At 41.6% G+C, this 24,241-nt stretch overlaps 1 protein-coding gene across 4 annotated transcripts in view; it reads left to right on the top strand.

Annotated features, from left to right (window-relative positions):
• The window catches only part of LOC150077632 (epidermal growth factor receptor kinase substrate 8-like), a 432,910-nt gene that overhangs the window by 211,485 nt on the left and 197,184 nt on the right, over positions 1-24,241 (top strand). For all 4 annotated transcript variants that reach the window (XM_090384186.1, XM_090384185.1, XM_090384188.1 and 1 more), the window contains one exon: positions 22,724-22,888. In XM_090384186.1, coding sequence (XP_090240312.1) covers positions 22,724-22,888 — 165 coding nt within the window. The remainder of the gene's footprint in view (positions 1-22,723; positions 22,889-24,241) is intronic.

The following is a 24,241-nucleotide window of genomic DNA, read 5'->3' as shown; positions in this document are numbered from 1 at the left end:
TTATTAGTTACCCTAACACATCCCATATACCCACCTGTTTCACGATGACTGCCATCAGTCCCTGAAACCCCCAACACCCGTCACTTCACGCCGCTGCTTATTCTAATAGAAATAGTGTAAGAATCACCTTCACATCTGCCTGCAGCTACTTTTAACCTTTTAGTCTGTAAATCCCCCCAAGCTAGCAGTTTTCTGACCCACCTAACACTGGCTCGATAGAATCAGCAAATATTCTTGCACCCTTTCTATTTAAGTGTATCCCATCCCTGTAGAAGCAGTCTCTCCTGTTAACAAGCACAGACCAGGCTGAAAAAAATTTTACCCCTTGAGCCTTGCACATTTCCTCCAATGTCGAATTGATTGACAAGGCTCTCATCATGTACTTCCTCCTATCCTGTCTGGGCAGAATTGCAGACACTTTCAAATTTAACCCTAATTAACGACTTTTTTGCAACATTGACCTGTACTTGTTAAGTAAATCTGCAGATCTCCTAATCTTAATGTCATTGGTGCCAACGTGTGCAACAATATCACCCTTTGTGCCCTTAAAAGATGATATATGCTTTACAACGTCGTCAACTTTTGCCTCTGGCAGACATACCCTGCTCCTATTACATCTATCCTTTTTACGCAGTATATTCCCCATCTCCCTGACAATACAGTCACCGATGATAACTATCTCCTGTGGGACCAGCGCATTCTGCCTTGGACGTTGCCGCTGTGTTGCCTGATGCCCAGGAGTGAGCTCTGTCATTGAGTTGGGCAGCTAAGAGCTTGACGGGCCCCTCATTAATTTCTTCGAGGCCATCTACCCTACACCTTAAGCTCTCATAGACTCCCATGAGAACGCTGAGCTGATGCCTAATTTCTAGACACTCTCTGCACCTGGCACACACAAAGACATCTTCCTTGGCTAGATCATGTTCCGTTCCAGAGAGTTCGGCAAACATTTCTCAATTTCACATATTTTTAGGCTGTTATGCGTTGGAGAATCGCCCCCTTCAGTTCTCCCCCGAGTCACAGCACTCCTGCTGCTTAGTTCCCATTGCTTTTCTGCTCTAGTCTGGGGCATAATATTTTAAATTAATAAGATCAATAAATTTAATTAATTAATTGTCAATACTACACTATCTAATAGAATACTAAATGCAGGGATGCGAATTACGCTATATAATTTTATGTTAGAGCTACCTAGTTACCACAATTAAAAATTTGAATTCCTTACCACTCTATACAATAACAATGGCTGCAAGATTTGAACGAAACAACAGTTTTAAGTATATTAAGTAGTAATCTACAAAACCTTATCTAAATTAAAAAATAAAAATAACCAGCATATCTAGCACTATATGGCTACTTATAAAGTTCAATATAAAATAACAATTCTGTGAATAAAATGGCAAACACTTATCGCTTTTTTGGAGCCTGTAATTCACAGCTGTAATTTTTAAAGAGTCAGTGCCCTCCAAGTGAATAAGTAATTTTGGGATTACTGTTTCCCATTTGTAATACCTTACACTTTGTTGGATTAAAGCATAGCTGCCAATATCACCATTTGTGCCCTTAAAAGATGACATCTGCTCTACATCATCAAACTTTGCCCCTGGCAGAAATACCCTGGTCCACTATCCTTTTTTTGCATAACAGTAGTCACTTAGAGATTGCCACTGTGCTGTCTAATGCACAGGAGTGAGCTCTGGCATTGAGTTAGTCAGCTGAGAGCTTCATTAGCATTACTAGAGGCATACAATGCAAGAAAGCGAACTTATGCAGCATCAGCCAAAAAAACACCCCTCCCATTTCACCCCTCCATTGGGGAACTGCGCGTGCGCGTGTAGTGTGTTGACAAGTGATTTGTATGCTCTTCAACTTTTTAAAAATTTAAATAGTTTCTTCCCGTTTATGAAATCTAAACTTATACTAATAGATGCTTTATTGGATGTTCTTCTCGTCCTTCAACTTATATTATGCAGATTGTCATCAGGTAACCTTTTATTTTGAAATTTTCCTATATGATATGTATATGTGTTAAGACACTCTGTCCGCTGCAGTGTGACACAAGGTCAAAGTTCCCCTCTACAAAAGCTTTACAGTCAACGACGGGAAAACACAAGGTCAAACATTCCTATTTTTGCAGGCGTTAAGAGTGCCATCGTACCTCCCTGCTAATAGCCTTACTTGGGATTGTGGTGACCTTCCGATCTGAAGGCGATTAATTTACGGAACACAACAGTTTATTCTGTCAAACGCAGCGGCCTTGTTTCCAATGCATTTTTCGGGAACAATTTCCTATACTCTAGCAGTGATTAACATTTATTAATTTGATTGCTTGCTGAACTATTTACATAGTGAACTAGCTGTGCTGTGTGTTAAATTATGCAAATCTAGATTAGTTATGGTCCTGAACATTAAATTGAATATGCAAAGCTGCTACGCCCCCTGGCGGATTCAGTAGGACTTATTGGTAGATTATGGTATAACAGCCCAAATATACCATTGATTGCTAATCTTTTGGCTATATGCCACGGACTTGTGGTGGGTATCATTTGCCATCATTTTCAGTGGCCTATCTTACTATCCTACCATACACTTGATAATCCAAACTGTACCGGTTATCTGAATTTCGTGAAATGGAAGGAAGAATAGGAAAACACAATAAATCCCCGGGCCAGAGTAACGACCCTGTTATTGTGGAACCCCAGGACGAAGAGGAGGACTCCCGTTCTGGATCGCAACTAACCAAGCGGAAAAATCGAAATCAAGTGATCCCTAGATTGGGGCGGGAAACACGTTCCCATACAGAAACTAAAGAACAGCCAGAAATAGCCACATCACAAAAAGACCAAAAAGAAGACATACAGCAGGACTCACCCCTCGACCCTGCCATACCGGAGGGTACCATATACGAAAAGACGCTCTTTCTGAAAACCGCACTTGAGAACATTTTCAAGGAAAACTCAAATAGAGTGTCAGCAGCACTCAGATCTGAGATTGTCACAATCTTCCACAAGATGGAGACAATCTTACATGATGAACACCTTGACAGAGAGAGAGCTACTACACGGCTACAGGCCTATATGGAATGCGGGGCAAGTCAAATGCCACAGCGCGCCCCGACATATTCTGATGCGCTGAGGAATCAAACTGCGACAACAATGGCTCTCACAAACACCACCAACACCAAGTCTGCACCCAGGAAGACGCTGCTCCCTACACCACATCTTGTGGTTCTTAAACCAACCACTACTGATAGTCTTAAAACTAGCGAAGAGGTCAAGAAGAAAGTCATTGACTCTCTGACCCAAGAATTCAAAACAGCCAAGATTAGAACCATCAGGAAAACTCGTAACACTGGGGTAATAATCGAGACGGAAACAAAAGACGATGCCAACTTGATTATAAATAACGCCAAGATACCGACGCTCGGACTCTCTGCTGAGCTGCCTAGAGAAAAAGGCCCCTCAATTGCTATATTCGGCACAGACCCGGATCTGACCCCCACTTCCATCTGTGAGGAGATATACACAAGAAACCTCCAACAACATCTACCAGACAGAGACCACGCAAGTCTACTGGTACCTAAACACCAAACCAAGAGCGGGAATGGTAGCTCAATAAACTGGGTGGTCGGACTGGCCCCTGAGGCATGGAGGGTGATAACAAAACAAGAGAGGATATATATAAACTGGAGCTCCCACCGCTTCAGGGAACACATCGCAGTCCCAAAGTGCTTCCGGTGTTGCCGATTCGGCCACACCACCCACACGTGCGTCCAGCAGGAGCCAACTTGCGGACACTGTGCTGAGAAGGGGCACAATTATGCAAACTGTCCAAATAAACAAAGCGACCCAGCCTGCGCAAACTGCAAGTGGCAAAAACTCCCCCACACACATTCAGTCAGAGATAACAAATGCCCGGTATATATTAAAGCAAGAAGCGCCCAACAATCAAGAATATATTATGGGGACTCTTCCTAAAAGTTACAACAACAGCTGCATTAAATTTCTCCAACTTAATGCACAACGAGCCATCGCTGTAGCGGGACAGATAAGGAAAAGGGCCGAAGAAGAAAATCTAGACATTCTCCTGCTGCAAGAACCTTATACCTGTGCAGGCGCTGTCCGAGGATACCCACCCAGCTATAAAACTGTCCAAATGGATGGAGCAACCCCATGGGCTGCAGTTGTTGTACGAAACCCCAACATAACTGTCACCAAGATCTCACACCTGTGTCACGAGTGGGCATCCTGTGCACACATCATAACTTCTCTAGGGGAACTCTACATCATTTCCCTGTACTGTCGTCCAGAAGCAGATATACTCCCGTACATTCAATATCTGCATAAAGTGCAAACCGAACTAGCAGGAGCCAAGATCCTTGTATCCGCCGACTTAAACTGCCACTCACCTTTGTGGCACAGTGAGACCCCAGAGCGTAGAGGCTCCAGAAATGGGCAACACATGGAGGAGTTCCTGGCCAATAGCAGCTTTGTTGTCATAAATCGCTCTAATAATCTACCAACATTCAGTTCAACTCTCTGGGAGGCCACACTGGATGCCACCATGGCAACTAGATCCCTAGCCGGTCACCTCAATGACTGGAAAGTGCAGGAGGATTGGACCTCCTCCGACCACAGGGCTATCACCTTTACTATGCATAGGTCACTCCACCGTACTCAGACAAACTGTTACAAACAGAATAGATATGCTGTCAACAAAGCAGACTGGGGAAAATTCAAAGAAGCCATCACTAGAAATGCACAAAACTTGCCATCCAACCAGCTCCACAAACAAACTCCGGACCAACACCAACGCGCTGTCACCAATGCCATTGTAAATGCGGCTAATCAAGCAATCAGGAAAAGGACCCCTCGGCCAGGAGCCGTTCCGTGGTGGTCGCAAGAACTTGATATTTTAAGAAGAGAAATGAACCAGAAGAGACGCGCCTTCCAAAGAGCCAGACGGACCTGGCCGGCCCCTGAGGTGGAACCACTCAGGCAACAGTACAGGGAGGCCAGGAACACCTATACTGCGACGATCAGGCAGCAGAAAAAGCTGTCCTGGGAGCATCTGGTCTCTACTGTCGGCAACTCTGACCCCTGAAGTATCATCTATCGGATAGTCACAAATAAGCTGCCAAGGGGGGGAGGTAACCCCTTCCACCATCACTCCCCAGGGTGCTATGACCAACAACTGGCACGATACTGTAAACAATATACTAGAAGCCACTTTTAAATCCATTGAAGGAGACAACACTCCTGAACAGCAACTGCTATGCCAAGCCAACGATGCATACAAATCCCCCAGGACGGAGGAGCCCTTCACCCAAGCAGAACTCCAAATTGCTATTAACAAGATAAGAAACAGGAAAACCCCAGGATTAGATATGCTCGAGCCGGAAATAGTAAGGAAAGTGGCTGAGTACACCCCGAATCTACTCCTGGACCTTTACAACCACTGTCTCCACTCAGGCTGGTTCCCTACGGACTGGAAGGTGGCAAACATTAAATTGATCCTTAAAAACCCTTCAAAACCACAGCACAAGCCGGACTCCTATCGGCCAATAGCACTCCTGACTGTGCTCAGCAAAGTGTTGGAGCAGCTGCTCAGACATAGGATTGAATCACACTACCTCACAGCTAGCTTAACAGCAAACAAACAGTTTGGCTTTAAACCTGGAAACTCAACCCTCGACGCACTGGAATGTATCCTTAACATGGCGGAGAGCTGCCGACAAAAATACTTTCTCCTCATCTCTTTTGACTTTGCAGGGGCGTTCGACGCCCTCTGGTGGCCGAGCGTCCTCACAAGACTCAGGGCAGCCCAACTGCCATCAAATCTATTCAGCTGCATAAGAAGCTACCTAACAAACAGACGGATCCTGGTACAGGCCCCTTACTGCAAGGTAGATCGACAGATACACCGAGGATGCCCCCAGGGCTCAGTATTAGGCCCCCTCCTGTGGAACTATGTACTGGACGAGTTCCTCTCCCTCGACTTAGGGGGTGTACAGGCATTGGCCTATGCAGACGACCTATCCCTAGCCCTTACTGCAGATTCAAGAGCCCAACTAGAAACTCTCGCGAATGCAGCAGTAACCACACTGCAAGAATGGACGGAAAGGCATCGGCTCACCATTTCGGCCACCAAGACTAAATCCATCTTACTTAAGGGCTACCTAACCCCAACTAGACCGCCGCAAATAAGAATCAACAATAGGACAATTAAGCTAGTCACAGAACTAAAGTACCTGGGAGTTATCCTGGACCGTAATCGGTCTTTCACCCCACACCTAAAATATATACAGGCTAAGATGAAAAAATACGCTGGCATGCTTGCCAGAGTCACACGTTGCGAATGGGGCCTGAAAAGGCGCACACTTGCGATCCTTTATAAAGCAGCCATTATCCCGGCAATCACATACGCCTCCGGTGTCTGGTTCCACAAAGCCTCAACAGCGGTAAACCGCAGACGACTGGATATCATACATAGACCCATCCTATTGACCCTCACCCGAGCATGCAAGACAGTCTCTACTCATGCACTACAAGTGATCACGGGCGCTCTCCCTCTTGATCTTGAGGTGATTCGCAATGGCATGCTTCAGCAACTCAGACGTGGCAAAGTCACAACCTTCCAGGACCACACTACGGACCCGGCTAATAACTGTAAAGTTGAGAAATACAGGCTGCAAACGTACTTGACATCGATATGGCAACAACGCTGGACGATTTCTGACAAAGGAGACATCACGCGAAGGTTCTTTCCGAACTTGCAAAAGGTATACCCAAAATATCCGACATGGCTCTGCCCTGGTCTCCACGTCACCTACCTTCTCACAGGACATGGAGCTATCCGCCACAAGCTAAACCTCTTTGGACTGACAGATAACCCAGCCTGCGCATGTGGTTCCCTCGAGACCTGGGACCACCTGCTACACGAGTGTGAACTGTACGAAGATCTGCGTGGACACCTCATAACACGAGTCCAGTTCAACCCCAAAAATCAGGAGCACTACCTATTGGAGGACGAGGGAACCTACAATGCCCTAACTAACTTTGCTCAGTGCCTCTTTGTAAGACGCCAGACTCTTCCTTTGCCGGAAAATCTAGGACAACTAGGATAAATACAACAACAATCACAACAAATGATGAACCAAGATAAAACTGGACTGTGCCTGAACTGCACTCTCCCAAATACTGACCGATGGAGGACACCGATTCCATTTGAGAACTGTTAACCAAACGCATTGACTACAATCGGACCTTCGGGAGTCCACCCTGACTGTGACTGAAGCCTATCCTACTGAATATCCACCAGTGGATGGACCTGGATCCCACGAGTTACTACTTAATAAAAGACCAAGCATGATCTGCACAAATGCCACACAGACCTGGACAGAGATATCTTCACTCCACTCCTGGGAATACCAAATGGGGCAGCCTTGACGCCTTGGCGCCCGACTGAAGCCACCCCACATGTATGCCCTGTTGGCGAAAAGGCCAGCTCCCTTGCCTGGCCTACTTTCTACCCTTCCCTGGTGAGGGATGAGGGGACAGCCCTGCTGTCACCTCCCCTTCTCGCCACCCCTTCTTTTCCTTCTGGTGGGGCATGGGCATGCCCCACTGTAAACTGGAGTTGTCTTCCCTATCGGCTCCATACTTCTATCTATCTCCCCCCCAGTCTTCAGTCTCCCTCCCCACTCTACCTGCACGCTAGTGAACGCCCCACACAATCTAAATTCCACAACTGAAAATCAATTTCGCCCAACATTTCTTTTGACCTCCTAGCACTTCCTCCTCAACGTGATCACATTTTTATTTATTTATTTTTTATTTATTTTATTTTATTTTTTATTTTTTATTTATTTATTTATTTTTTTTTTTTTAGGTCCTAGCCACTGAAATCTCAGGAAATTAGGTGGCAGGACCTGCCAGAGTGAACTATATTCAAGTGGATACCTGGTCTGCCTCCACGGGGCGAAAGTGGGGCAACGTCGGGCCTCAGTAGAGGTCTGGCGGCTAAATGACCAGATGAACAACGGTACAAGGCATCACACATATACAAAGTCCATACACTTTTAAATCTCTGGCTTTTCCAGTAAACTGGTTCACATACAATGTAACCTACGCGGAGATGGGGGAAACCCCTGGTGCCGCTTGACCCTAAACACACTTTACACTTTACACTTCACCCCTCCATTCGTTCCAAATGCCTGTCCAGCTCAGCCTTAAATTTATTTAGGCTATTAGCTTCCACAGCAAAAGATGGAAGTCTGTTCCACCAATCGACTACCTGCTGGCTAAAGGCAAATTTCTGCACATCTATTCTACAACTATCTTTCCTCAATTTGAAACTGTGCCCACTCAGGTTCTTAGTCTGAGCAAGAGGAAGAATCCCATCAGCATTCAGCTTGCTCAAACCATTCAAGGCCTTATACACCTGAATTCGATCACCTTGCAGGTGGCTACTCTGCCACACCTGGAGAGTAGGTACCTTGCAGGTGCATACTCTCCAGGTGCTGCAGTTTGCAGAACTTCAGCTTTTCTTGGTAAGAGCACCCCTTTGTTCCCCTCACCAATCTTGTCTTTTGTACTCGTTCTAGCAACTCTACATCCTTCCCAGAATGAGGCCTCCAAACCTGTCCACAGTGCTCTAGGTGTGGCCTCAACATTGCCTTATACAAGGGGATAATCACTTCCCTGTCCCTGCTAGCAAAATTCCTATATAACATTTACAAGACTCCATGACCTGCCTTGGCAGCCCATCTGTACTGCTCAGTGAATTTCATATTTGCCTGCACAATTACCCCATGTCTTTTTAACTTTCCACTTCCCTGAGTGTAGTACCACACAGTTGGTACTTTTCTCTTCAGTTATTGCTACCCTATGCAGTACTTTTGCATTTGTCAATGTTAAACATCAGTTTCCATTTCTCAGCCGATTTTCCCAACTTATCTAGATCCAATTGGAGTAGTGGCATACTGTCTTTAACAACCCTGCCAATCTTTGTATCATCTGCAAACTTAGACATTAAACCTTGATCTTAATCAATATCATTGATAAATATACAAATCAATAATGGGCCCAGCACTGAACCATGGGGAACTCCACAAAGAGCAGTGTCCATTGATTTCCACTCTGTCATCTCCGACTCAAGCATCCCTTTGTCCATAGCAGCAACTTGCCATTAATGCCATATTGCTGCAATTTGTACATAGTAGTCATCCATGTGCAACAGTACCAATAGCATTCCTAAAATCCAAGTATATGATATCAAAATTATTTTTTTCATCCAGTTCCTTTGTCACCACATTATAGTATTCAATCAAATTGGTCAGTCAAAACTTCCCCTTAAAAAACCCATGCCGTGTCTGAAACTATAACTGCAGTCTTGTCTAGATGATCCTGCAATGCTTCTTTAACCAGTGATTCCATTATTTTCCCCGGAACACAAGTTAAACTAACAGGTCGGTAGTTACTTAAGGTGGTAGAAAATGAAAAAGACCTGGGAGTAATTGTGCAATCAGATAAGAAGTTTCTGAGCAATGCAGACAGGCTGCCAGGGCAGGTCATGGGGTGTTGTCAATGATATATAGGAATTTTGCAAGCAGGAAAAAGGAGGTGATTGTCCCTCTGTATAAGGCAATGGTCAGGCCACGTCTTGAGTACTGAGTACAAGTCTGGAGGCCTAATTTTAAGAAGGATGTAGATTTGCTTGAGCATGTACAGAGAAGGGCAACAAGAATGGTGAGGGGAATGAAGGGATCCTCTTACCAATAGAGGCTTAAGTTCTGCAAATTGCAATGGCTTTAGACTAGGCACCTGTGCGGTGATCTGATTGAGGTGTATAAGGCCTTGAATGGATTGAGCACGCTGAATTCTGATGGGATCCTTCCACTTGTTCAGATTACGAACCTAAGGGGGCATAAATTCAAATTAAGAAAATACAGATGTACAATAGATGTGCAGAAATTTGCCATTAGCCAGCGGGTGGTTAATTGCTGGAACAAACTTCCATCTGTCGTTGTGGAAGTTGATAGGTTAAATAAATTTAAGGAGGAACTGGACAGGCATTTGGAGGGAATAGTGTGATTTTTTTTTTTTTTGGCTGATGCTGCATAAGCTCATACACTTGCTTTCTTGCATCACATGCCACCACTACTACTACTACTTGTGTTACCTTTTGAAACCTCTTTGTGAATTTTTGATTACATTTGCACACCCTCAGTCCATGGGGACTTCCCTGAGTACAAGGAAGCTCTAATAATTATGGCTAAGGGTTTACTTACTTCCTTAGCTGCCTCCTTTAATATAACTGGATAGATCTCATCCATTCCAGGTGCCTTCCTTATGTTTAACTTCAACAATTTCTCCTGCACTTTGCTCTCAGTTATTACAAAATCACTTAGCTCCCTGTTAGGGTTTGAGAAACTTCTAGCACTCCCCTCATTGAATAACTCGTCGAGTGAATGTCGATGGAAAATATTCATTCAGTTTATCAGCTGTATGAGCATAATCATCAATAGTCAACCCATATATGCTAAATGGTCCAATCTGATTCATCCCTTCGCTTCTAGAATTTACATAACTAAAGAACTCTTTGGTGTTTTTTTTTTTGCATCCTTTGGCAAAGATTTCTCTTAATCTGCCTTTGCATGCCTAATGTCCTTTGTGACTTGATTACAGACTAGTTTATACCTGCTATAGACTTCTGTGTCACCTGATACTTTACCTGCATCCCATACATTCTTCTTCTCTGCCACGAGCCTCGTTAATTCATCTAACATCCATTTAGGCCTAATCCTTGAACAGTATTTCTTAGTTGGAATGAAAGCCTAGTAGCCTCCAAAATTAAGTACCTTAAGGCTTCCCCTTTAGAATTCAAAGTTGGTAACATCATTAGTTGATCCCATTGTGCAGAATTTAAAAACTGTCTGAGACCTCTGTATTCACCTTTAGCCTTGATGGTAGTTACATCTTTAAGGACATTGGGTGTGAGAGTACACGTGAACAGGCGAAGTTTTTGCTTTTTTATTGACTTAAATTGGCATTAATTTATTTTTTAGAGTTGCTTTATATTCCTAGTAACAATACTTTGGTTTAAATTGAATTTCAATAGAGGTTTTGTAGGCTATTACTTAGTGTCCGTAAGGGTATCAAATCCACGTGTGAACAGGTTTTGCAGCTCCCGCAAACAAAGTTTTTAATTATACTTAGCAGCTTTATTGACTTAATTGTTAGATTAAATTATTTTCTATAAGTAGCTTATAGACCTAGTCAAGCTCCCTGGTTTATTTTGAATTTATATAGCACGATTTGGAAAGTAAATAAACCTTGTGTGCGTAGATTAGCCGTTCGTAACTTGCTGCCATTGTTATACGATACGTGTGCTAGCGTAAGATTTAATGGAAAACTAGATATTGTAAGGTTTAATGAAAACTAGATAGCGGGTATAGTAGTATCAATTTAAGACGCCTCCGTAGCCAGGTGGGCAGGAGCAGCAGTGCATAGCACATGCTTCTTGATTAGACCGGGGTTCGAGCCCGTGACCACCAAATACGGAGGATGCGGAAAGGTCAGGGAATGACCACCGCATATCCCTGGAGCAATATGGCATTAGTTGCTAATGCTTGCTCCTAAAAAACCAAATAACAACAACAGTATCAATTAATCAGTAAAATTTATTAAGCATATTAAATTTCATTGTCAATTGAATTGTACTTTTTTAACTAAATAAATATAACGACGTAGTTATTACAAACGTAACATCATAAATTAATACATAAGTTGCCAGGGGATAAAGTCATATAACAAACTCGGAGATAATATTCGATACAGAAATACATATACAGGGTGTTCGGAAAGTTACTGTGCACTTTTCTAATCATATTTTGTTTATATTTCAGATTTTGATCCCAATGTGGTTTTAACAACTGAATTCCGAGAAGGTGGTAGATATACAGATGTGGCGCGACAGTGATTTGCTGACAAATTCCCAGATACACCTGTTCCACATCGCAATATAGTTTGTAACCTTGCCAATAAGTTTCGGGAAACAGGAGCAGTGGATGATGTCAAATGCTGTGGAAGGTCAGAAAAGCTATCGGAGGAGAAACTGTTGGATATTTCTGACAGTATGCTGCAGAGTCCATCAAAATCATTACGAAAGTTAGCTCAGTAGCATGATATTGGTCTTGGAACTGCTCATAAAGCCGCCAGAAAGAAATTAAAGCTCTTCCCATACAAAATAATGGCGGTACATGAACTGAAAGCAACTGATCATGAAAAACGAATACGCTATTGCAGATGGTTTAACCGATTTATCGTTTAAACACATCCAAGGTCATCCAACATTTAAACACATCCAAGGTCACATCCAACACAGCTAATGTGTTGGATGTGACCCTTTTCACTGACGAAGCATGGTTCCATCTCTCGGGTTATGTTAATTTGCAATATTCAAGATTGTGGTCATCCAATAATCCTCATACTTTGCACGAAATACACCTACATGATTTCAAGGTTGGTGTATGGGTTGCGATTTCTAGACGTTGAAGTGTTGGCCCTATTTTCTTTATGAACACAATAAACAGTGAGCACTATTGTTTGGAGATTCTTCACACCTTCCTCGGTCAGATGACAAGTGATGAAATCAATTACTCATGGTTTCAACAGGATGGTGCTACTGCCCACACATCTCACAGATCTATGCAGTTATTAAAGGAATCTTTTGGAGACCACATTATTTCGAAAGATGTGTGGCACCCACGCTCACCAGATCTAAATCCACCATACTTTTATCTATGGGAGCAGCAAAATCTGCTGTGTATCGAGCTTGTCCGTGCACACTGGATGACTTGAAAGCAGTGATAACAGCATTCATTCAATCTTTTTCGAGAGAGCGAGCAACTGATAGCGGTGTTTAGAAACAAAATAAGAAGGATCCAAGCCTGTATTCATACTAAGGGGGGAGGGGTCACTTTCAACATTGTTTATAATTGTCATTCATATTTACCTCCTGTATTCTGTATTGAAACACATCTGTTAATAAATATATAAGTGCACAGTGACTTTCCGAACACCCTGTATATAGTGCTATAACTGCATTGGGATATAGGTTTAGGGTTATATTTTGTATTGGAATTTTATTGAACTTGAATAGAAATCATGACTCAGACCAGAGCAGCAAAGCAAAAAGCTCAAACTAGTGGAAGTGCTGTGGCTCACGGGAGAACTGAGGAGGACGATTGCCCTCTGAATCAGTCTATTGAAATGCACTGCTTGTTTGATGTTTGTGGAGCAATCAGGAACAGGACATGATATTGCCAAGGGGAATGTCTTTGTGTGTGTGTGATGTAAGGAGTGCGAGGGAAATAAGGTGCCAACTTGGCATTGTTGTGGGCTTATATGAGAGCTTGAAGGACAGGTGGATGCCCTCGAAGGATTTAAATTGAGGGGCCCATCAAGCTCTCAGCTGCCCACATCAATGCCAGAGCTTGCACTTGAACATCACGCGACACAGCGGCAACCCCCAAGGCAGAATGTGCTGGTCCAAAAGGAACTGGATGTTGTAGGTGACTATTGTCAGGGAAACGGGGAACATATTGTGCAAAAAGGATAGATGGAACAGGACCAGGGTATGTCTGCCATGGTTGATGAGGTTTTAGGGCATATATCATCCTTTAAGGGCACAAAGGTTAAGATATTGTTGTAATCATTCACATTAATGATATTAAGAGTAGTAGACCGGCAGAATTACTTAACAAATACAAGACAATGTTGACAAAAAGCCGAGTTAGGGTTGAATTTGAAAGTGTCTGCAATTCTGACCAGACACGATAGAAGGGAGTATATGATGAGAGCCTTGTCGATCAATTCGGCCCTGGACAGACTGAAGGGTAGAGTAGCACAGACCAGGCTGACCAATTGAGCAGCAGTCTGGAAAACAGGGCAATGGGAATTTCCAGGACTGCTGGGAGTCATAGTGGAACAAGTGAATACATGGGCTGTTTTAAGGTAACTAAGAGTAGAAACAAGTGCATGTATACTTCCATGTACACCAATGCTAGGAGTATAGTTAATAAATTCGATGAGCTTGAAGTGCTAGTCAAGACATCAAAGGTACATATTGTTGGCAGTCTATCACACAGACGTAAGCAGTGCAGAACTGGAATTTGGGGAGTACAATGTGTACAGAAAGGATAGACAGGACAGTAAGGGAGGAGGGGTTATGCTGTTAGTTAAGAAACACATAAAATCTAAGGAAGTGCATCCAATTGATGTTGGTGGACAATGCAATGTTGAGTCTGTTTGGTGTGACAGAAGCACTGGGAAAGAAAAATTAAAGTAGGTGTGTGTTATAGGCCTAATGAATCTGATGAGTATAACGAGCAGTTGTGCAGAGAAATAGAGTGGGCCAGTAAATCAGAATGTCTTATAATGGGGAATTTTAATTTCCCAGATATTGACTGGAATTTGTGGGTTTGTCACTCCCACACTAGCAAGGTTTTTGTGGATTTATTGGTGATTGTATTTTTACAGCAGCATTTTCGGGAGGCAACTAGAGGGAGTAATACTCTTAATCTGATTATCAGTAGAGATTCTTCATACATCAAGAATCTGCAGATAAAGGAACCACTAGGTGGCAGTGATCACAGTGTGCTGAAGTGGGATTTACTCAGCGGTAACTACCATCAAGGGTTTGTCTTAAAGGAAAGGGTTTTTGCTTTTGTAAAGGTGACTATGGTGGTCCGAGACAGTAATAAATTCTATACGATAGAACTAACTGATGATGTTACCAACAGCAAAATCAAAATGGGAAGGATTCAAAGAATTAATCTTAGAAGCTACTAGGCTTTTCATACAAATAAAGAAATATTGTTCAAGATTTAGGCCTAAATGGATGTCAGATGAACTAATTAGACATGTGACAGAGAAGAAAACTGCATGGGATACATATAAATTAACATGTGACACAAAGCCTATGATAGATATAAGCTGGTCTGTAACCAAGTTACAAAGGAGGTTAGGCAGGCGAAGGCAGATTACGAGAAATATTTGGCAATGTTGGCAGGGTTGTTAATGACACTGATGACAGTACACTGCTGCATCAGGATCTAGAAAAGTTGAGCAGATGGGCTGAGAGGTGGCAAATGAAGTTTAATATTGACAAATGTAAAGTACTACATATGGTAAGCAGTAATCCCCAGAGTAATGTATCAACTCTGTGGAACCACACTGACAGTGGTTGAGAATGAAAAGGACCTGGGGTTAATTGTGCAGGCAGATGTGAAGTTTTCTGAGCAGTGCAGACAATCTTCAAGAGTAGCTCATGGTGTCTTGTCAATAATATACAGGATTTTTCTAGCAGGGATAAGGAGGTGGTTATCCCCTTGTATAAGGCAATGGCCAAGCCACACCCTGGAGTACTGTATACAGGTCTGGAGGCCTCATTTTAAGAAGGATGTAGAGCTGTTGGAACGAGTACAGAGAAGGGCAACAAGATTAGTGAATGGAACAAAGGGTTGCTCTTACAAAGAAAGGCTTAAGTTTTTTCAAATTACAGTGACTTGAGACTAGGCACCTGCAAAGTGATCTGATTGAGGTGTATAAAGCTTTGAATTGTTTGAGCATGCTCAATGCAGATGGATTCTTCCTGTTGCTCAGTGTAATTGCCTGAGAGGGCATAAATTGAAATTGAGGAAAAACTGTTGTACGATATGTGTGCAGAAGTTTGTCTTAAGTGAAGGGTTGTTGATTGGTGGAACAAACTTCCATCTGTCGTTGTAAAAGTTGATAGCTTAAATAGATTCATGGCAGAACTTGACAAACATTTGAAGCGAGTGGATGGGTGAAATAAGGGTGTTTTTTTTTTTTTTTTTGGCTGATGCTATATAAGTTTGCTTTCTAGCATCACGTGCCTTTTCTAATGCTAAAGTGATTCACACATCAGTACATTGTGATCACTGTCACCCAGTGGTTCCTTTATCTGCAAATTCTTAGTGCATGAATAATCACTGCTGGTAATGAGTACAGGTGTATTACTCCCTCTGGTAGGCGCCTCCGTAGCCAGGTGGGAAGGAGCAACAGTGCATCGCACACGCTTCTTGAATAGACCGGGGTTCGAGCCCGTTACCACCAAATACGGAGGATGCAGAAAGGTCAGGGAATGACCACCGCATATCCCGGAGCAATATGGCCTTAGTTGCTAATGCTCCTAAAAAAAAATTGAGGTTGTCACAGACATTCTCTCAGATATGCCAGACAAGCTGTACTTGCTACCTGGGAGTCTAAAACGCTGATGGAACTGATATTCGGGTGACACTCAAGTCAAGTGGACCCAATTTCGGCGAAGTCCGGACGGTCTGTGACAGCCAAATCCTCTGCTTGCACCTTCACGATGGTGGGACTGTTAGTAATCCTGGGTATAACCTCCATGCACAAGCACATGGTGGGTGACCACCCAGGTGTGAACCAACGTAAGCAGGGGTCGAGGTGTGGCGCTCACACCACATGGAGGAATGCCACCCCTCTATGTTACCAGGCAGTACTAGGTGGTAGATGACTCTCATCAACCGGTGAAATACCACCACTTTGCTTATTGGAGACTTGAAGTGATGGAACCCATGTTTAGTCTCTAGAGCTAAGTTCCGGTCAACCCTTCCCTATCTCTTCCATCATGCAGTATGATTGATGACTTTTGAGGTTATGATGAATGTCATGGCGAGATCCAATATTCCTTACATTTCGAGGGTACAGCTGTAAAACGGTTTTCGCAGGCCAGTCGCTAGTTAGTACACCGGACTGAACCTATTGGTAACTCTCTAGGAGGCTTCCGGATCAGCTAGTATATAATCTTGCTACCTCTACTCTGCCAGATAGTGACTGGAGGGAGTCCGAGTAGTGTGTATGCGGGGAGCATTGTCGAGGCCATGTTATGTCAAGGATCTGGGTATATTCTTACCACATGTACGCCATATCCAAAAATTTCATTACTTCATACAGCATGTCCCACCCACTTTTTCTTACTATTGAATACACCATGAATTGTCAAACTAATAGAACAAGCTTATCTGCGAAAAGATCTAAACCTCCCAAGGACTTCCTAATTCATTTCACAAATATACGTGGTCTCAATTCTAATCTCAACGATGTCCATTTCCACTTGCAGTCTGCCAAACCACATGTACTTTTTCTGACAGAATCTCAGTTATCGGTTGATTCAACTACTGCTCATCTCAGATGTCCAAATTATTCGCTGTATGATTCCTTTCGCCTCAAAGGTGGTACTTGTGCATATGTCCGTTCTGATATTCCCTGTCAGAGACTTGGCAATTTGGAATCTCCTCTCTTTGATCTTCTCTGGCTTAAAATCTCTCTACCTCATTGTGTCAAATTCATCTGTTGTCCCTACCGTTCTCCCAACTCCACTAATCACTTGGAGCTCTTTGACTTCCTGTCGTTGCAACTTGACTTTCTCCAGTCCAACTTTCCCAACAGTGAGGTAATTTTCCTTGGTGATTTTAGTGTTCACAAATCCAGCTGGCTTCCATTTTCTAGTCACACCGACACAGCAGGTCGAGATGCTGAGGCTTTTGCAATTACTAATGACCTAGCACAGATTGTTCATTTACCTACAAGAATACCGGACAATCCGAATCATACAGCCAATACGCTTGATCTTTTTCTCACTTCTAAGTACACGGTCGAAGTGAGAGGTCCTTTAGGCACTTCAGATCACAACTTGGTGTTTGTCTCTTCTCCAATGGAACCTTTATCTCATGGCTTTTCCCAACGTCGTGTTGTTTGGCATTACAAGAATGCAAAATGGGATGACCTGCGAGACTTCTTTTCTTCTTTTCCTTGGTCGGATTACTGTTTCAAAACTCCTGATGTCAACGTTTACTCAGATCTGGTCAGTGAAATTATTCTTGCAGGAATGGAATCCTTTATCCCACACTCCACTTTAAAATCTCATCCTTTATCTAAACCTTGGTTTTCCAATAAATGTGCTAAGGCTGTTCAAGAGAAGAATGTTGCATATCGTAATTGGCTTGTTTCTAATTCTTCAGTTTCATTTTCTGCCTACACCAAAGCTCGCACCAATTGTAAAGCTGTTATTAATCAGTCCAAACTAGAGTTTGAACAGGCTTAGAGTAGAAAACTTGCTTCTTGCCCTAATGGTAGCCGAGCATTCTGGACTCTTGCCAAAGCTATTGGCCGCAACTTTTGCCCATCTCTGCTTCCACCTCTGTCCAAACCAGATGATTCTGTTGTCACTTCAGCCAAGGATAAAGCTGACCTGCTAGCATCCCATTTTTCTTCCAGCTCATGTATTAATGAACTTGGTAAAACACCTCCCACCATTCCCAACACGGTCCATTCAATGGCTCCTGTGGTCTTCCGTCAAAAGGATATCAGAAGAATTTTGATGAATCTTGATGCTAAGAAAGCTCCAGGTCCTGATGGTATTTCACCACTTGTTCTCAAAATCTGTGCTCCTGAACTTACTCCTATTTTTTGCCGCCTTTTTTCACTTTCTTATTCCAAAGGTGTTTTTCCTTCTGCTTGGAAATTTGCTCATATCCGGCCAGTTCCTAAAAAGGGTGACAAATCCCTCCCATCCAATTATCGTCCCATTGCAATTACTTCTACTCTTTCTAAAGTAATGGAGAAATCAATTAACCGCCAACTCTTAAACTACCTAGAAACCTTCCGTCTGATCAACGATCACCAGTATCGATTCCGTCAGTGTCGATCCACTGGTGATATCCGGGCTTATGTTACCCATTTATGGACTACTTCAATGGAAAGGTTCGGTGAAACACAAGTAGTTGCTCTTGACATCTCAAAGGCTTTTGATCGTGTTTGGCATAAAGGTCTTCTAAACAAGCTTCCATCTTATGGTTTGCCAACTGTTTTTAGTAATTGGTTATCCAGTTTTCTCTCTGATCGTTCACTGAGGGTGATGGTAGATGGCTCTCCGTCTTCTAACTTCTCCACTAATGCTGGTGTCCCCCAAGGTTCAGTTCTTTCCCCCACTCTTTTCCTCTTGTATATCAATGACCTTCTTCCATTGACTGGAAATCCTATCCATAGTTTTGCCGATGATAGCACATTGCATTCAACTTTCGTTTTGAGAAATCTTGTCCTGCTCAATCAGCTTCAATTTCTCGAAAATCTGCTACCAATTCCTTAAATGCCGATCTTCAGGTAATTCTCCAGTGGGGCAAAGACAACTTAGTTGATTTCAACCCTTCTAAAACTCAGTCTTGTCTTATATCTCGCAAAAAGGATTCTTCTGCTCCTATGCTTATCTTTAGTGACACTCCAATTTCTAGGCAAAAGGATATATCTCTTTTGGCTATTACCCTGACTTCTAATCTCTCTTGGCACAAGCACATTACAAATATTGCTTCCTCTGCATCTAAAAAACTTGGTTTTCTCTTTCGCTCTCGGCTTTACTTTTCTTCCAAACAGCTGCTCACTCTGTATAAATCGCAAATCCGCCCTGCCATGGAATATTGTTCCCACATTTGGGGTGGTGCCCCCAAAACCTCTCTCAGGCTTCTTGATTCCATTCAGAAGAGGGCAGTTAGGTTAATTAATGACTCATCTCTAACAGAGTCTCTCCACTCGCTTTCTCATAGATGCACTGTTTCTGCTGCATGCCTCTTTTACAGATACTTCCATGGGCACTGTTCTTCTGAATTGGCTTCTATAATTCCCGCTCTCTCTTTCAAAACAGTCCGAACACGTGCCGCCACCAGCCAACATCCATTTACTGTCCAACTTCAAACCCACAGAACCAACTTTTCATCTTCCTCATTTATTCATTCAACTGCCGTTTTCTGGAACAACCTTCCTTCATACGTATTTCTTGAAAATTACAATCTACAGAAGTTCAAGTCCAATGTCAACAAATATCTTCTTTCGTCTTCTCAACCTCCAACCCAAGCACGGTACTAAGTACTATAGGTTCTAATACCTCTCGTGTTTGGGGTTCACATAAAAAAAAAAAATAATAACAACAACAACTCCCTCTGGTTTCCTCTCGAACATGTTGCTGTAGAAAACAATCTTCCAATAAATCCACAAAAATTTTTTCTAGTGTGCCAGTGACCAACCCACAAATTCCAGTCAATATCTTGATAGTTAAATCCCCCATTATAAGACGTTCTGATTTACTGGCCCACTCTATTTCTCTGCACAATTGCTCATTATACCCACCGTATTCATTAGACCTATTACACACACATACCTACTCTCATTTTTCCTTTCCCAGTGCTTATTTCGCACCTCAATTGATTCAACACTGCATTGTCCACCAAAATCAATTGGAGGCACTTCCTTAGATTGTGTTTCTAAACTAACAGCATAACCCCCTCCTCTCTTCCTGTCCTGTCTATCCTTCCTGTACACATTGCACTCCCCAAATTCCAATTCTGCACTGCCTATATCTGTGTGACATCACATCTCCAATATCCCAACAATATCTGCCTTTGATGTCTTGACTAGCGCTTCAAGCTCATCAAATTTGTGAACTATACTCCTAGCATTTGTGTACATGCAAGTATACACGCACCTGTTCCTACTCTTAGTTATCCTAACACAGCCTGTGTATTTACTTGTTTCACTATGACTCCCAGCTGTCCTGGAAATCTCCATTACCTTGCTTCCCAGGCTGCTGCTCAAGCAGTGCAAGAATCAATTCTTTCTCTGCCTGCAGCCACTGTTAACCTTTTAGTCTGTATCCCTCCCCCCAAACTAGCAGTTTTCTGACCCACCTAACACTGTCTTGATAGCATCAGCAAATATTCTTTCACCCTTTCTATTTAAGTGTACCCCCATCCCCTGTAGAAGCAGTCTCTGCTGTCAACATGCACAGACCAGGCTGAAAAATATTCTTCACTTGGAGCCTTGCACAATCTCTCCAGGGTCGAATTGATCGGCAAGGCACTAACAATATTGTCCTTCCTATCGTTTCTGGGCAGAATTGCAGATTCTTTCATATTCAACCCTAACTCCTATCTTTTTCAACTTTGACCTGTACTTGTTGAGTAAATCTGCAGATCTCTTACTCTTAATGTCAGTTGTTCCAATGTGTACAATGACATCACCTTTTGTGCCCTTAAAAGGCTTGATAGGCCCTCTTATTAATTCCTTAAATTTAAACTTCTTTTTTAAACCATGTTCAAAATTTATGTGTAACAACAATGGCAACTGCAGCTCATTGAGCTAAAGTATGCACTACATCTTCCTAGGGTTGATAAATTATGCAATGTTTTCATCAATTCATCAACCAGAAAAGTGTGCACTTTTCTGGTTGATGAATGAAAACTTGAAGCTATCCAGGTACCCTAATAATGTAATATTTTAGTTTTTAAAGGAGGTTTGTGGGTTACTTGGTTCAGAATTATCTTTGCAGTCCATTGGCAATAGTTTTTTTTATTTATTATTATTTTTTTTAAATAATGAAAATCCCAAACATGAAGTGTTACAATCTATAGTACTTAGTACCATGTGAGTTGAATGTTGAGAAGACAGATGATACTTTTTGGCATTTGCTGTACTTGCCAAATAGTACTTACTTGCCACATACAATAGTACATACACAACAGTGAAACTGCATCTGACAAACCGATAAGTTTGTAAACATTTCTTATCAACAGTAGTGAGTGCAATTCATGGTAACTGTGCCATCTGCTTTGCCCATAATCCATGGCCATTACAAGTTAATTAGCATTACTGTAATGACCTTAACCTTCTCTTGCCTTCATTATGAATGCCCATTGACCAACAAAAATGCACGTGTCAGTTACCCTTGAAATTGTTCCCTGTGTAAGGAGGTTGAAAATACCAGAAGGACACCTATTAAATTGTCTGCATCTGTATTAGCATTATGTAATGGCATATGATTCAAGAAAGCAAACTTATACAGCATCAGCCAAAAAAAAAAAAAAAAAACCTTCCCATTTTACCTATTCATTCTTTCCAAAAGTTTGTCCAGCTCTTCCTTAAATCTGTTTAAGCTATAAACTTCCACAACAGATGGAAGTTTGTTCCAGCAGTCAACCACTCACTGGCTAAAGGCAAATTTTTGCTCATCTACACTGCAACTGTGTTTAGTTGATTTGAATTTGTCTCTTCAAGCGCATAATCTCAGCAAGAGGAAGTGAGTGTTAATTGACCTCTCCATTTTAGAGAGGTCATTTAACATGTAATTTCTAATACTTCTGGCTGGGACCCAAGCATGAATAAGAGGCCTCCCTTTTAAAATGACACTTGGAGGTTTTGCTGTACTGGTGACTTTATAATTATAAAAATTTCACATTGATTCATTTTATGAAGGAATCTCATTAGGGTCCACAATGCTCTTTCTCAGAGCATTGTGGACCCTAATGAGATTCCTTCTGTGGTGCCTACTTACCAAACTGTGTAGATTTGGTGTAGAGTAATTTCTAGTAGATGAAATTTTGTTTTTAATAAATATTTCGAATTTTTAATTTTCAAATTTTAATGGCTTTATTTTAATCTGAATTGTAATTTAAAAAAAAAAAAAGGAAACAATCTGAGTGTGTGCTACTGTGTTAAGAAAGAAATTATTTGTTTGTATGAATGCACTTTCAAATTATGTCTTCTATGAATTTTGATTTTTGGGAAAGTGGTTTTGTGCATTAAATTGTGTGTGTTATCTAATTTTATTTCTTTTATATCTCTAGGATATTGTTGAAAAATTCCCCATGAGTTTAATCAGTGATCCAACTGCCTATACTAGTGATGATCCTAGGGAGCTATACAACAACATTCTAATTTTTATTGTTAGGGAGGATCCAAAGAACAAAAGTCCTGGTGAAATGCATATCTTCCAGTGTATAAAAGTATATGTACGTAAAATTTATTCCCCCTTTTTTCTTTTGGTTTCTTTTATTAGTTCTCAAAAATAATGGTGCTAAGTGCACCAAAAAGGTAAAAGTGTAAGTTTAAATAAATTGTATTTAGTTGCATTTTATAAGTATACCAATAAAAAATTTCAAGAAATTTACCTCAATATATTGCACAGAACACCAGTGCGACACTCTTCAATTTAAATGAACATAACTTCCTGTAACGCCTTCTCTCACCCAAGGATACCTAGATTCGACGCATCTGAAATCAATAGTCAAGGTTCCCATAACCTGACCTCAGAATATATCAAACCAGCACACAATTCTGAGTGAAAGAGGACATTATGTCCAATAATAAAATAATAAAATCAAACTAAGAATGATTACAGCTTATGATGAATAAAATAAAATAATTTAAAACAATTTAAAAACTGACTTTCCTTCTTGAAGCGGACGAGCTTTTCAACAGTACGTCTTGATCACAGGATAGAAGTAATGCGAAGTGTGTGTACCAGAAATTTGAAATGTATATGAAGATTATTTGACGTATGTGCATGTAAATGATACGAATCAGAAATAAGATATGAATTGCGAACATTAGTAGAATTTTTGTGTAATTTAATTTCCAGTTTCTGTAATGAAGTATTTTTGCTTTGATAAATAAGAGTGGCTTTCATTAATTGCATGAAATGCCAATCCTGCTCGAGTTGAGGACTCATGTTGTTTCACCCTCAGATCCATAGTACAATGCATCAAGCTTTGATAAGATGAATTTCAATTACTGCAAGGAATGTTATATAATAGGTCATTTATCTATGTTGAAAATGGAGAAAGGATAGAATGATTCTTTAATACAATATGTAATTTCTTTATGGGCCTAGCTACAATTTTAAATTCTGTATCTTTAACATGTTGACAGCCGTATATGTCCGACACTATTACACTATTCAGGCGCCGCATTAGACATATATTGCTGACACCCACTGATTCAGTGGGAGCTGCGTCGGCTGTATAGCGTTGATGATTGTTGGAAATTTACATTATTTTTGAAAAGCAGTCTCCAGTGATACATGTGATGAAATTTTCATGGTGCTATGAGAAAAAATAAGCAAGTAACAGGTCATTATTTAAAAATTCTTTATTATTATGCATTTTATAATTACAAAATTATGAAGATTTATAGTGTTGTCCAAAACACTCCAAACACATGAAAGGCCGATGAATACAGTCTGGGCAATACGTCGAAATTCCTTTTCCCTTTCTGCTATCAACTGATCTTCCTTCCGACTGTTTCAATTTTGCGTAACAAAAAATGCACATCCGTCTAACTTTCCTGTTGTTTGCGTCGAATTT

Source organism: Mastigoproctus giganteus, chromosome 11, assembly GCF_048544385.1.
Source record: "Mastigoproctus giganteus isolate SK-2022 chromosome 11, ASM4854438v1, whole genome shotgun sequence".
Taxonomy (NCBI): domain Eukaryota; kingdom Metazoa; phylum Arthropoda; class Arachnida; order Uropygi; family Thelyphonidae; genus Mastigoproctus; species Mastigoproctus giganteus.
The sequence above is the reverse complement of the archived record's forward strand: the minus strand, read 5'-3'. Positions and strand labels throughout refer to the sequence as shown.